Raw genomic sequence first — 15,514 nt, forward strand, 5'->3', positions numbered from 1 at the left:
TGCAGTGAGTTCCAGCCTGGGTGACAGAGTGAGACTCTGTCTCAAAAGATAAAAATTAAATTAAATAGGCTGGGCGCAGTGGCTCATGCCTGTAATCCCAGCACTTTGGGAGGCCGAGGCAGGTGGATCACAAGGTCAGGAGATCGAGACCATCCTGGCTAACACGATGAAACCCCGTCTCTAATAAAAAATACAAAAAAAATTAGCCGGGGCCGGGCGCGGTGGCTCATGCTTGTAATCCCAGCACTTTGGGAGGCCGAGGCGGGTGGATCACGAGGTCAGGAGATCGAGACCACGGTGAAACCCTGTCTCTACTAAAAATACAAAAAAATTAGCCGGGCGTGGTGGCGGGCGCCTGTAGTCCCAGCTACTCGGAGAGGCTGAGGCAGGAGAATGGTGTGAACCCGGAGGCGGAGCTTGCAGTGAGCCGAGATCGCGCCACTGCACTCCAGCCTGGGCGACAGAGCGAGACTCCGTCTCAAAAAAAAAAAAAAAAAATTAGCTGGGCGCGGTGGCTGGCGCCTATAGTCCCAGCTACTCGGGAGTCTGAGGCAGGAGAATGGCGTGAACCCGGGAGGTGGAGCTTGCAGTGAGCCGAGATCACTCCACTGCGCTCCAGCCTGGGAGACAGAGCAAGACTCCATCTCAAAAAAAAAGAAAAAAAAATTTAAATAAAAGCGAAGCAGTATAAAAAGCTATTGAAAGACTCTAAGTGTATGGATGGGACTTAGTTCCTGGTAGCCTTCATTTTCAGGCGATTGTAGAGTCATGTACCAGCCATTTTGTTAGGGGACCTCCAGATGTGAATGTTTAGAAGTTTTTTTTTCCGGGGTTATTCAGTTTTTGTAAAGACAGGTCTTACAGTCTCTTGCCTGGGACCTATCAGTCAGACTCTGGCAGTGGAGGAGGGGGAGGTCACCTTTTTTTAAAAAAAAAATATTTGTTAATATATTTATTTTAGAGACAGATCTCACCTTGTCACTGAGCCTGGAGTGCAGTGGCATGATCATAGCTCACTGCATCTTCAAACCCCTGGGCTTGAGGAATCTTCCTGCCTCAGCCTCCCCAGTAGCTGGGACTATAGGCACATGCCACCAGGCCTGGCTAATTTTTAAATTTTTTGTAGAGATGGGGTCTTGCTATATTGCGCAGGCTGGTCTCCAACTCCTGGGCTCAAGTAATCTTCCTCGGCCTCTCAAAGTGCTAGGATTATAGGTGTGACCTGCCCTGGGTATTTTTGAAGTCTTTTACTTTGTCATTTTCTCTTTATCCTCTGCCTCCCACTCCACTATTATCCTTGGATTTCCAAAGTTCCATTTTTCTCCCCATTCATTTTCTCCTGCTGTCCTGCCATCTGGCTGAACAGTCTACTGCTGTATGGGATGTGTCCTGGGCTCTGACTGCTTAAGGAATTTCAACCAGTTCTCTGTGGTCAGCCCTGTGCCTCAACCCTGTCCATCTCTAAACCTGGGTTTCAAGGTGGGCACCTCTCACAGTTATGCTGACATCAGCCTACTTTTCATCAGCATTTCCGGATTCAGGCACTTGGGGTTGTATCCAACTCCACCCTGCTAAGGCACTTTTTTTCTTTCTTTTTTTTTTTTGAGACAGAGTCTCGCTCTGTCACCTTGGCTGGGGTGCAGTGGCACCATCTCGGTTCACTGCAACCTCTGCCTCCCAAGTTCAAGCAATTTTCCTGCCTCAGTCTCCCGAGTAGCTGGGACTACAGGCACGTGCCACCACACCCGGCTAACTTTTGTATTTTTAGTAGAGACAGGGTTTCACTATGTTGGCCAGGCTGGCCTTGAACTCCTGACCTCAGGTGATCCACCTGCCTTGGCCTCCCAAAGTACTGAGATTACAGGTGTGAGCCACCGCGCCCGGCCAGCATTTTGTTTCTTTTCAATTTTCTAAGACTTTATTGAAATCTCTCACCTGTTACTGTCACCTCTTTTGTTTTCTCTTTAATTTCTTCGTTGTTAGTTTAGTGGACTCTCAGGGTGAAGAGAAGAAAATTATATTATTAATTTTCATCTTTAACCAGAAATCTCACATATGTGTTCTTATATTTATTTATTTTTATTTTTTAAAATATTTTTGGTAGAGATGGAGTTTCACCATATTGGCCAGGCTGGTCTTGAACTCCTGACCTCAAGTGATCTGTCTGTCTCGGCCTCCCAAAGTGCTGGGATTACAGGCATCAGCTACTGCGCCCGGCCTCTTATTTATTTATTTTTGAGACAAGGTGTTGCTCTGTCACCCAGGCTGGAGTGCAGTGGTGCCCTCTCGGCTCACTACAACCTACGCCTTCTGGGTTCAAGCAATTCTCCCACCTCAGCCACCTAAGTAGGCAGGATTACAGGTGTGTGCCACCATGCTCAGCTAATTTTTGTATTTTTAGTAGAGATGGCGTCTCATCATGTTGGCCAGGCTTGTCTCAAACTCCTGACCTCAAGTGATCCACCCACCTTGGCCTCCCACAGTGCCGGGATTACAGGCATGAGCCACCACGCCCAGCCTCACATATATATATTTTTAAATAAAGACTTTGGCATTGTGCTTTTACTGTGTAGAACTAACTTAGCAAAAAGTAATATACAATAGGCCAGGCATGGTGGCTCACGCCTATAATCCCAGCACTTTGGGAGGCCAAGGCATGTGGATCACTTGAGGTCAGGAGTTTGAGACAAGCCTGGCCAACATGATGAGACGCCATCTCTACTAAAAATACAAAAATTAGCTGAGCATGGTGGCACACACCTGTAATCCCAGCTACTCGGGAGGCTGAGGTGGGAGAATTGCTTGAATCTGGGAGGCAGAGGTTGCAGTGAGCTGAGAACGCACCACTGCACTTCAACCTGGGTGATGGAGCAAGACTCCATCAAAAAAAAAAAAAAAAAAAAAAAAAAAAAAACCCACAAAAAAAACACCGGGCATGGTGGATCATGCCTGTAATCCTAGCACTTTGGGAGGCTGAGGTGGGCGGATCATGAGGTCAAGAGATCAAGACCATTCTGGCCAACCTGGTGAAACCCCGTCTTTACTAAAAATACAAAAATTAGCCGGGCGTGGTGGCGTGTGCCTGTAGTTCCAGCTACTCGGGAGGCTGAGGCAGGAGAATTGCTTGAACCCAGGAGGCAGAGGTTGCAGTGAGCCACTGTACTCCAGCCTGGCGACAGAGCAAGACTCCATCTAAAAAAAAAAAAGAAAAAAAAAAGTAATAGTTCCAAAAACAGCAATGCAAATTTTAGTCTTTTAAAATACTTACATGGTATTGATATTTTATTTTGAGACAGGGTCTTGCTCTGTGGCCCAGGCTACAGTGCAGTGGTGCAATCTCACTGCAAGCCTCACTACAAGCTCACTGTAGTCTCAACCTCCCAGGCTCAAGTGAGCTTCCTGAGTCTATAAGCATAAATCCCCATGTTCAGTTATTTTTTTTTTTTAAGATGGGGTCTCTCTTTGTCCCCCAGGTTAGAGTGCATAGCTCACTGTAGCCTTGAACTCTTGAGCTTTCAGGCTCAAGCAATCCTACCTCAGCCTCCCAAAGTGCTAGGATTACAGGTGTGAGCCACCGAGCTCAGCTTTTGTTTTTTGGTTTTTTTTTGTTTTTTTTTTTGAAGAGACGAGGTCTCACTCTGTTCCCTAGGCTGGTCTCCAGCTCCTGGCCTCAAGTGATCCTCCATCCTCAGCCTCCCAAAGTGTTGGGATTATGGGTGTGAGCCACTGCATCCAGCTTTATTTATTTTGAAATAAAATCAAATGTACAGAAACCATTCCAGAAATTGAGAATTGTCCCATTCCCTTTACATTGAATCACCAGTGCTCTGTTGACCTTTCTCTTTCATGACATTGGCATTTTTGAAGGCTATAGGCAGTTATTTTGTAGACTGTACCTCAGTTGATAGAATAACGTTTAATATTGTGGTATACTTTTTTTTTGTTTTTCCTTGTAGCTTTTAGGAGAGTATGAGTCCCTTGGAAAAGAACACAGGAGAGTAAAGGTAAGGGGTAATGGTTCATGTTCTAGATTTCATGCAGAGACAGAAACATTGGATTGGGAATCAAGGGATCTGACTCTTCCTCCTCCTTGCACCCCTTCCTGAACCTCCATAGCTGTTGGAACTGGAACCTTGCTTATCCTGTTTCAGTATCCTTATTTTCAAATACCTGCCCCATTTAACTCACAAGTTTGTTAGATTCATTAATCTAACAAATATTTATTGAATGGCTATTGCATTTGAAATGAAATTGTTCAAAAGAGTATAAGGTACCATACAGATGCAAATTATTATTTAATACTGTTTGTTTGTTTTGTGACACCCAGGTTGGAGTACAGTGGTGGGATCTCGGCTCGCCACAACCTCTGCCTCCTGGGTTCAAGCGATTCTTCTGCCTTAGCCTCCTGAGTAGCTGGGATTACAGGTGTGTGCCACCACGCCCAGCTAATTTTTTTTTTTTTTGAGACGGAGTCTCGCTCTGTCACCCAGGCTGGAGTGCAGTGGCGCGATCTCGGCTCACTGCAAGCTCCGCCTCCCGGGTTCACGCCATTCTCCTGCCTCAGCCTCTCCGAGTAGCTGGGACTACAGGCGCCCGCCACCACGCCCGGCTAATTTTTTTGTATTTTTAGTAGAGACAGGGTTTCACCATGGTCTCGATCTCCTGATCTCGTGATCCACCCGCCTCGGCCTCCCAAAGTGCTGGGATTACAAGCGTGAGCCACGGCGCCCAGCCGCTAATTTTTATATTTTTAGTAGAGACGGGATTTCACCATGTTGGCCAGGTTGGTCTCCAATTCCTGACCTCAAGTGGTCCACCTGTGTCAGCCTCCCTGAGTGCTGGGATTACGGGCATGAGCCACTGCACCCAGCCATTTAATACTGATTAAATATCAAGCTTTGATTTTCACTGCATTAGCTTTTGGTAGGGTTGAGTTTATCAATTATGTTTGAATTCTTTTTGAAAGCTCTGTTTGGAGACTACATATTTGCATTCAGTAAAACCCTTCGACGATGGTGTAACTGGGGCCCAAATATTTCTGTTGCATAGAATGGAGGGTTGTGGTTATTGAAGCTCAGCAAAAAGACCTGCATAGCTTGGCTGCCAAACCGTTCTGAGGGTTCGGGAGCAAATCCCATGATATCTAAATCTCATTGAAATTATTTGTTTTACCATCCTTCTGAGGTTTTAGTCAAGTTATTTTAACACTGATTTGTTTCTAATTAAGCAAAGTATAAAGGGCTGTATCTGTTACCCAGGGGACTTACACAGAGGGACTTGTGTAGGCCAGTGCTTTGCTCTCATTTGTTTTCCTTGAACTGTTGGTCCTGGCCGTATGGTTGATGCCATACTTGCTGAGTATGGTTTGTAGCTAGTTGGTTTAGCCTTAGATTAATTTTCTTTTATGCATTTTAAAATAATACATCTGAATATTTGTCTTCAGTTATCTGAATTTCTCCTTTATTTCCATAGGATGCATTAAATACAACTGAGAACAAATTGCTTGATGCATATACTCAGATTTCTGATTTGAAAAGGTAAAATGTATTAACTTACTAATGTACACATACCTCAATTGTTCTTTTATTTGTCTGTATTGAACAAGATGAGAAGGAAGTTTTTCTTGAGGGTTTTTAAGCAGTTTGAGAAATAGTTTTGTCTTAATTTTCCCTTGACATGGAAATACATTTCATTTTAGCCAAAAAAGATTTCTTCTGTCTTTTTTTTTTTTTTTTTTTAAGAGATAGGGTCTCACTATGTTGCCTAGGTTGGCTGTGAATTCCTGGGCTCAAGCAATCTTCCTGCCTTGGCTTCCTGAATAGTTGGGACTACAGGCGCTCATCATCATGCCTGGCTGATTTTTTGTTGTTATTGTTGATACAGAGTATTACTCTGTCACCCAGGCTGGAGTACAGTGGCACAATCTCGGCTCACTGCAACCTCCTCCTCTTGGGTTCAAGCAATTCTCCTGCCTCAGCCTCCCTATTAGCTGGGACTACAGGAGTGCACCACCACACCCAGCTAATTTTTTGTATTTTTGAGAGACAGGGTTTTGCCATGTTGGCCAGGCTGGTCTTGAACTCCTGACCTCAAGTGATCCGACTGCCTCGGCTTGCCAAAGTGCTGGGATTACAGACATAAGCCATGGAGCCCGGCAAGCCTGGCTGATTTTTAAAAACTTTTATTAGAAGTAGGATCTTGCTATGTTGCCCTGGCTGGTCTCAAATCTCTCGACCTCAAGTGATCCTCTCACCTCATCGACAAAAAGTGCTGGGTATACAGGCATGTGCTACTGCACCTGGCTTCAAACAAGATGTTTTAAGTAATTAAAATGTATTGGTGGTTGTGCCTCAGAGGTGGATATTTTCCCAAACATTGTGTATTTTCTCAGCATAGGTTAAAATCCAAATGATATTTAACCACTGGAAAGAACTTTAAGAAGCAGCCTAGTTCACAGAATTATTTTTGTGCTTCAAAAAGAAAACAGCATTAACACCAAAATTATGGTCATCTATTTTCAGAAAGACCTGGTTGGAGACTGTATTAATGATCTGATTTGTATAATTAGGTAGGGACAGAATCGTAAATGGTATCCATTGCAAATGATTAGAAATATCCAAACTGGGCTGGGTGCAGTGGCTCACGCCTGTAATCTCAGCACTTTGGGAGGCTGAGATGGGAAGATTACCTGAGGTCAGGAGTTCAAGACTAGCCTGGTTAACATGGCAAAACCCTGTCTCTACTAAAAATACAAAAATTAGGTGGGCATGGTGGTGCACACCTGTAATCCCTGCTACTCAGGAGAGTGAGGCAGCAGAATCGCTTGAACTCTGGAGACGGAAGTTGCAGTGAGCCGAGATCACGCCGCTGCACTCCAGCCTGGGTGACAGAGCAAGACTGTCCCCTCCCCACCAAAAAAACTGAAAGAGAAATATTTAAACTAGTTCAAGAGCAAATTTTATGTTTGTATTTGGATATAAGTAATGTCCCTTATTTAGACATTTTACTGCAGTCTTAAGGAGTTCTCATAGAGAAGAACAGAAATACTGTCTAGGTTTCTCATCTGCCTGTCTTCTGTGATTCATTCAGTTCTAGTGATAGCTTTCTTATCAGATTGTTACAAACATCAGTCTTGTTAGGGCTATTATTTCTCAAACCTTCCTTGCATCAAAGTAGGTAAGAATTCGAGTTTGAAAGATAAGATGAAGTCATACACAGAGCTTAAAAGAACAAGCCAGGCATGGCGGTGTGCACCTGTACTCCCAGCTACTTGGGAGACTGAGGCAGGAGCATCTCTTAAGCACAGGGGCTTGAGGCTGCAGCAAGCAATGATTGTGCCAGTGCACTCCAGCCTGGGTGACCGAGCGAGACCTCATCTCTTAAAGGGGGGAAAAAAGCACAGCATGAATGCCAGGATATCTTTAAAATAGTCAGTTGGCCAGAGTAGTTATTTCCTGTTGGTAAACTTGAAAATAGGCTTTTATTTTGAACATGGCACAAATTAGATGAAATACCTATAGGTTGTTTGCAATATTTTAGCCTTGGCCTCTTTTAAAAATTAGAAAGGTTTTTTTTTGGAAATTGTTTTTGTAAAAGTTCTGTTTTTAGAAGTTAAGCCTGCTTCCTCGTTTGTGAAAGTGTTACCTATTGTATGCATGGTTATATACATATTAGGATTAAACATATTAGAATGCAGTTTATTTGACAATTTTGTTTTTATTTATAAATGTTACGTTTTGATCTGTAGTCAAATTTATATAACTTGGGATATTAAGTCCATTTGTTCTCTTTTTATTCAGTTGCATGGGAAATGTTCCTTTGTAGAGTTTTAATGTATTTGTTTTTCTGTTTTTCTATTTATATTCACTGATTTTTGTTTAGCTTTTATTTTTTTTTTTGAGACAAAGTCTTGCTCTGTCGCCCAGGCTGGAGTGAAGTGGCATGATAACGGCTCACTGCAACCTCTGCCTCCCGGGTTCAAGCCGATTCTCCTTCCTCAGTCTCCCGAGTAGGTGGGATTGCAGGCGCGTGCTGATTTTCGTATTTTTAGTAGAGACGGGGGTTTCACCATGCTGGCCAGGCTGGTCTCGAACTCCTGACATCAGATGATCCGCCCACCTCGGCCTCCCAAAGTGCTGGGATTACAGGCATGAGCCACTGCACCTGGCCTATTTAGGTTTTTAAATAATGGCGATGTTTTACTATGAAAAAGGTTTATGGACTTGCAACTCTTTTTTTTTTTTTTTTTTTGAGACAGAGTCTCACTCTGTTGCCAGGCTGGCGCGATCTCGGCTCACTGCAACCTCCACCTCCCGGGTTCAAGCGATTCTCCTGCCTCAGCCCCCTGAGTAGCTGGGACTACAGGTGCGCACCACCATGCCCAGCTAATTTTTGTATTTTTAGTAGAGACAGGGTTTCACCGTATTGACCAGGATGTTCTCCATCTCTTGACCTTGTGATCCACCTGCCTCCGCCTCCCAAAGTGCTGGGATTACAGGGGTGAGCCACTGTTCCCGGCCATGGACTTGCAACTCTTTTACCACCCATTTTTTAGGAGAGTCTGTTAAATAAACTGTGGTTGAGCTATATTTTACATTTGTTGAAATGTACTTAATTTATCTTCATTGCTTTTGAATTAGAATGATTTCAAAACTTGAAGCTCAGGTCAAGCAAGTAGAACATGAAAATATGTTAAGCCTTCGTCATAATTCTAGAATTCACGTGAGACCCTCGCGTGCCAAGTAAGTTATTTCGTTTACTCTCTATAAAGCTAGAAATAAGTGCATGCTTTTATTAAGACGAGAAACTCATCTGTCTAAATCATAAGAAAGTCCAGGTTAAATGTCATTACAGAACTTAAATGTGTTAGATTAATTACCGAACATTGTAAACCCTCTTATGCAGAGGCATTTGCTAAAATGAGGAAATATATTAGGATCAAATTGGGATCCTTGGAATGTATTTTGTTCTTTGCCCAGCTGTGTGACCTTAGGCAAGTCACTTACCTTTTTTGGAATTCATTTTTCTTATCTGTAAAAATAAGGACAAGGGACTAGAACATCTCAAAAGGTCTTTTAGCCCTAAAATTTCAGACGTTTTATTCCTATGTTAATGGAAGGATCTATGAAGATGGATCTTCATTAGGTTGTATGGGTTTTCTTTCTAGTTTTTTTAGTTCTTTCAGAATTAGCTTGGCTATAATCTCAGCACTGTCTTGGTGATACCCTTACAGAATACATTTTTTTATATTAGAACTGGCTTTTATTATGATTTTGGTGTAAATAAAGAATATTAATAAGTAATAACTTTATAATGACATTTATTAGAAAAATGATTTTAAAATTGTAATTTGTGACCCAAGTTGTAATTGTCAAATGAGGAGCTTTTTCTAGGGCCAGGCACAGTGGTTCACGTCTGTAATTCCAGCATTTTGGAAAGCCAAGGTGGGAGGATCGCTAGAGCCCAGGAGTTCGAGACCAGTCTGGGCAACATGGCGAGAGCCCATCTCTATAAAATAAAATAAATTTTAAGAGAAGCTTTTTCTAGGTCTTTGTTAATTAATCTTAGTAGAACATAGCAAATTATTTTTTTTTTTTTAAAGAAAAGATGTAAGCAACAAATTGAACATTTGAGAGAGATAAAAGAGAGAGCTTTGGGTTGGGGACCACGGAAGGCCTTTCTTTAGAGGAGGCTCATAAGCGGAGGAATCACCTGTGCATAGAGTTGCTGGAGCAGGAGGTGTAGGGTGAGGGATAGGCAGGGTGGGGTATCTGGGAGGTGGTCCATGCAGAGAAATTGCCTTGCTAAGTCCTCAGGTAGGAAAGAGCTTAGCATATTTGAAGAGCCTAAGGGAGGTTAGTGTGGCCTGAATATTTCCAGCAAGAAGCAAAGTTGCCGTAGATGAAATCAGAGATTGACCATTTATAGCTTTCTAAGCCGTGATTAAGAATTGGATCTTGGCCGGGTGTGGTGGCTCACGCCTGTAATCCCAGCACTTTGGGAAGCCGAGGCGGGCGGATCATGAGGTCAGGAGATTGAGACGATCCTGGCTAACATGATGAAACCCCGTCTCTACTAAAAAATACAAAAAAAATTAGCCAGGCGCGGTGGCTGGCGCCTGTAGTCCCAGCTACTTGGGAGGCTGAGGCAGGAGAATGGTGTGAACCCGGGAGGCGGAGCTTGCAGTGAGCCGAGATCACGCCACTGCACTCCAGCCTGGGAGACAGAGCAAGACTCCATCTCAAAAAACGGAGGCGGAGCTTGCAGTGAGCCGAGATCACGCCACTGCACTCCAGCCTGGGAGACAGAGCAAGACTCCATCTCAAAAAAAAAAAAAAAAAAAAAAAAAAAGAGTTGGATCTTGCCCTAAGTCCATTGGAAAGCCTTTGAAGGTTTTTATGTGGTAAAATGATGTTATCTAATTTTTATTAATGTACCTTCCATGAGAAGATGGAGAAGGAAAGAATGGAAACAGGAGACTAGTTAGGCTGGTGCAGTGCTAGGAGAGAGATGGTGTTAGCTGGGTGGTGGTCACAGAAATAGACAATAGAGACTCTTCGGGAGAGATTCTAGAGGTAGGATCTATAGGATGTGGTTGTGAATTGGATGGCAAGGTAAGAAAGGGAGGTGTTGGAATAATTCCTTGGTTTTTGTCTCAAACAACTAAAGGTACCTAGTTCATATGTTGAACTTAGGGAAGAGATGAGAATTTCCATCTTGAATATTTTTGTTTGAGATTCATATCGATTCTAAGTGGAAATCAAATAGGCAATTATAAATGAGTTTGGAGCTCAAAAATAAGGTTTTAGGATGGGGTGATAAATTTTGGAGTCATGCCGGGTGCAGTGGCTCATGCCCGTAATCCCAGCACTTTGGGAGGCTGAGGCAGGCGGATCACAAGGTCAGGAGATCAAGACCATCCTGGCTAACACGGTGAAACCCTGTCTCTACTAAAAATACAAAAAATTAGCCGGGCGTGGTGGTGGGCGCCTGTAGTCCCAGCTACTCGGGAGACTGAGGCAGGAGAATGGTGTGAACCCGGGAGGCAGAGCTTGCAGTGAGCCAAGATCGCGCCACTGCACTCCAGCCTGGGCAACTGAGCAAGACTCCGTCTCAAAAAAAAAAAAAAAAAAAATTGGTGCGTAAAGTTGTAGAATGGATGCGAACTGAGTGTATTTAGTGAGAAGTAGGCCTGGGGCAAGAACTCTGACACTGGTGTTGGATAGAGAGAGCTGGCAAAGGAACCCGAGAAAGCACTAATAAAAAGCTAGAGGAAAACAAGCAGCCACCAATACTGAGTGCAAAACCGAACCTGTGTTTTCCCTGTGCTCTCACACCAGCACAACAACAATAGACTCAGAAGACTTTTGTGACCCTGAATGTGTGACATTTCTCCTCACCAGCAAGCGAGCAATCAGTTCTTCATGGGACCTAGCTAGGTGGCCTCCCATTCATTTCTGATACTATCTACTCAGAGATAGGGTCAGATCCCATAACCTGAGGGCTGAGTCCCCAAGACTATCCCCGTTTCAGACACCATTTGCAAGTCCAGGCCTCCAAAACGTCTAACCAACTGGCTTTAAGTTGAGGTTCCCACAGCCCTCTCTTTGGGTTTTTGCCAGAGTGGCTTATAGAACTCAGAGAAACATGTTTACCAATTTATTACAGATGATATTTTAAAGGATACAAATAAACAGCCAGTTGAAGAGATACAGAGTAAGGTCTGGAAGGATCTCCAGCACAGGAGTTTCTTTCCCAGTAGAGCTGGGATATGACGCCCCCTCAGTGCATGGATGAGCTCTTGTTCAGCTCTCCAGAAGCTCTGGAGCCCTGTCCTCTTGGGCATTTTATGGAGGCTTCATTGGATAGGCCTGATTGAAGCTTGGACAACTGTGTTGAAATGTGATTGGACAGAAAGGATGTGATCGGACAGAAAGGATGTGATCTAAACCCAGCAAGGCCTGTCTGTTCAGATCCTTCTTGGCCTCTTTGTGCAGCATTCCTTCCTCCAGAGGATGAGGCAGGATGCTCTCTGATTCGAATGAGAGTCTTATGACCCATAATCAGATTAAAGTCCTACCCTGGTAAGGTAAAAGGAAGACAGGAGAAGGTTAGAGATTCTGTTGACTGCAACAAGGGATATGAAAGTTATGAGCCAGGAATTGTGAATGAAAACTGATGTATAATATATGTCATAATCTCACATCGCTGCTTGAGAGATCAAGGTGAAGACTGCAAGGTCTTTGCAAGCTGGAGGCTAATGCTTAGTGAACAGTCTGGATAGAGTGATAGTAGTAGAAGCCCATTCAGAGTATACTTGAGTGAATGCAGGCTGGGCGTGGTGGCTTACGCCTATAATCCCAGCACTTTGGGAGGCCAAGGCAGGTGGATCACTTGAGGTCAGGAGTTCGAGACCAGCCTGGCCAACATGGCGAAACTCCATCTCTACTAAAAATACAAAAATCAGCCAGGCGTAGTGGTGCAGGCCTGTAATCCCAGCTACTCAGGAGGCTGAAGAATCACTTGAACCTGGGAGGCGGAGGTTGCAGTGAGCCGAGATCGTGCCACTGCACGCCAACCTGGGTGACAGAGCACCACTCTGTCTCAAAAAAAAAAAAAAAAAAAAAAAAAAGTGAATGAAAACCTGGAAGTCTAACAGCCGGAATATGGAAAATACTGTTATACACTCAAGCAGGACACTGCATCATGACAGTGCAGGTGGCAGAGCCCGAGTTGGCAGACCCCAGCCTGTGGGGCCATATCTGGCATGAACTACCTGTTTTTGTGAGGCCTCTGAGTAAAGAATGGTTTCTATATTCTTACATGTTTGGGAAAAAAGAATATTTCATGACACATGAAAATTGTATGACGGGCTAGGCGTGGTGGCCCACACCTGTAATCCCAGCACTTTGGGAGGCCAAGGCGAGTGGATCACCTGAGGTCAGGAGTTTGAGACCCAGCCTGGCCAACATGGCAAAACTCCATCTCTATTAAAAATACAACAATTAGCTGGGCATGGTGGCACGTGCCTGTAGTCCCAGTTACTCAGGAGGCTGAATGAAGCAGGAGAATCGCTTGAACCTGGAAGGCGGAGGTTGCAGTGAGCCAAGACTGCACCACTGCATTCCAGCCTTGGTGAGAAAGCGAGACTCTGTCTCAAAAAAAAAAAAAGAAAATTATATAACATTCAAATTTTAGTGTCCACAAATAAAATTTTCATGGAATACAAGCTTATTCACTTACATATCATCTACGGCAGCTTTTGTGCAACAGCAAAGTGGAGTAGTTGCAACAGACACTGGCCCATAAAACCTCAAGTGTTTACTATCTGGCTCTTTACAGAGAGAATTTGCTGATCCTCAGCTAGACGGTCAATGTGGATTAATCTGAAGGACATAATATGGAACAACAAAAAACTAGTTACAGAAGAAATAGGATACTATTTATATTGACTTTAGCATGTGAAGCAATTTTGTATTTCTTATGGGTTCATGCAAACGTAGTAAAAGTATGAAAACATGCATGGGAATGCTGAACACAAATTTAGTATAAATGGTTGCTTTTGGGAGGGAACGAATGAGATTGGAGAAGTGCACAGGGGCTTTAGTTGTCTTTATAGTGTTCTACTCTTAATTTAAAGAATATATAACCAAGATTTATAAAGCTGGATGGTTGGCATGAGTATTACCTGTATGTCTATGTGTGCTTGAGATATATATATATAGTATATATTTTTTGTTTGTTTGTTTGTTTTGAGATGGAGTCTCGCTCTGTCACCCAGGCTGGAGTGCAGTGGCATAATCTCGGCTCCCGGTAACCTCTGCTTCCCATGTTCAAGCGATTCTCCTGCCTCAGCCTCCCGAGTAGCTGGGATTACAGGTGCCCGCTACCATGCCTGGTTAATTTTTGTATTTTTAGTAGAGATGGGGTTTTGCCATGTCACCCAGGCTGGTCTCAAACTCCTGACCTCAAGTGATCCGCCCACCTCAGCCTCCCAGTGTGCTGGAATTATAGGCATGAGCCACAGTTCCTGGCTGATATTTTATTTTATTTTCAAGACACTCTCGCTCTGTCACCCAGGCTGGAGTGCAATGGCACAATCTTGGCTCACTGCAACCTTCGCCTCCCGAGTTCAAATGATTCTCCCACCTCAGCTTCCCGAGTAGCTGGTACTACAGGCATGCGCCACCATGCCCACTAATTTTTTGTATTTTTAGTAGAGATGGGGTTTTACCTTGTTGGCCAGGCTGGTCTCGAACTCCTGACCTCAAGTGATGTGCCCACCTTGGCTTCCCAAAGTGCTGGGATTACAGGCGTGAGCCACTGTACCTGGCCCCGGCTGATATTTTATATATATATGTATTTTCTTTTATTTATTTATTTTTTATTATTATACTTTAGGTTTTAGGGTTCAATATTTTATATTTTTAAAGTGAACAGGAACGAATAAAGGAAAAGTATCCAGAAGATGAAAGAACTCTTACAAATCAATAAGAGAAAGATAACTTTCTCAACAAAAAATGGTAAAAGAATATAACAAGCAGCGCACAGATCCCTGATGGCTAATAAAAATGAGAACATGTTAATTGTCATGAAAATGCACATTAAAACAAGATACAATTCACACCATTGGACAGGTTAGACTTAAAATTGAATCACTTTAACATTTGGCAAAGATATGGAGAAACAGGAACTCCCAAAGTAATGATTGACAGTTGATACAGCTTGTCTGGAGAGTTATTTGGCAACACCCAGAGAGGCTGAAGATGTGCACCAAATCCCACAGTTCCATGTTAAGATGTTTGCCTTAGAGGAAGTTTCACACGTGTTAATTTTAGCATTGTCGAAATGCTGCATATTAAAAACTGTATTTCCACTGCCGGGAGAAAGGACAAATACATTCATACTATGGGTAAATGATTAAAATGAATAGAGCTTATATGTACTAACACAGATAAATTTCAAAACATAACATTGAACAGAGAAAGCATTAAAGGCCAGGTGTGGTGGCTCACGTCTATAATTTCAGCATTTTGGGAGGCCAAGGTAGGGAAATTGCTTGAGCCCAGGAGTTCGAGACCAGCCTGGGCAACATGGCAAAACCCTCTCTCTACAAAAAATATAAAAAGTTAGCGGCTGGACGCGGTGGCTCACGCCAGTATTCCCAGCACTTTGATAGGCTGAGGCAGGTGGATCACGAGATCAGGAGTTTGAGACCAGCCTTACCAACATGGTGAAACCCCGTCTCTACTAAAAATACAAAAAAATTATCCAGGCATGGTGGCACGCACTTGTAATCCCAGCTACTCACGGGGCTGAGGCAGGAGAATGGTTTGAACCTGAGAGGCGGAGGTTGCAGTGAGCCGACGTCGAGCCACTGCACTCTAGCCTGGGTGACAGAGCGAGACTCTGCCTTAAAAAAAAAAAGCTGGGTGGTTGGTGGTATGCGCCTGTAGTCCCAGCAGCTTGGGAGGCTGAGGTGGGAGAATCACTTGAGCCTGAGGGGCCGAGGCTG

General features: G+C 43.7%; 1 protein-coding gene across 14 annotated transcripts in view; it reads left to right on the plus strand.

The window, feature by feature from the left end:
• MPHOSPH9 (M-phase phosphoprotein 9) overlaps positions 1–15,514 on the plus strand; it is a 96,856-nt gene that overhangs the window by 64,005 nt on the left and 17,337 nt on the right. For all 14 annotated transcript variants that reach the window (XM_058425667.1, XM_058425668.1, XM_032168383.2 and 11 more), the window contains 3 exons: positions 3,957–4,004; positions 5,473–5,537; positions 8,640–8,741. In XM_058425667.1, the coding sequence (XP_058281650.1) occupies positions 3,957–4,004; positions 5,473–5,537; positions 8,640–8,741 (215 nt within the window). The remainder of the gene's footprint in view (positions 1–3,956; positions 4,005–5,472; positions 5,538–8,639; positions 8,742–15,514) is intronic.

Source organism: Hylobates moloch, unplaced genomic scaffold (assembly GCF_009828535.3).
Source record: "Hylobates moloch isolate HMO894 unplaced genomic scaffold, HMol_V3 SCAFFOLD_12, whole genome shotgun sequence".
In the NCBI taxonomy this organism is placed as follows: domain Eukaryota; kingdom Metazoa; phylum Chordata; class Mammalia; order Primates; family Hylobatidae; genus Hylobates; species Hylobates moloch.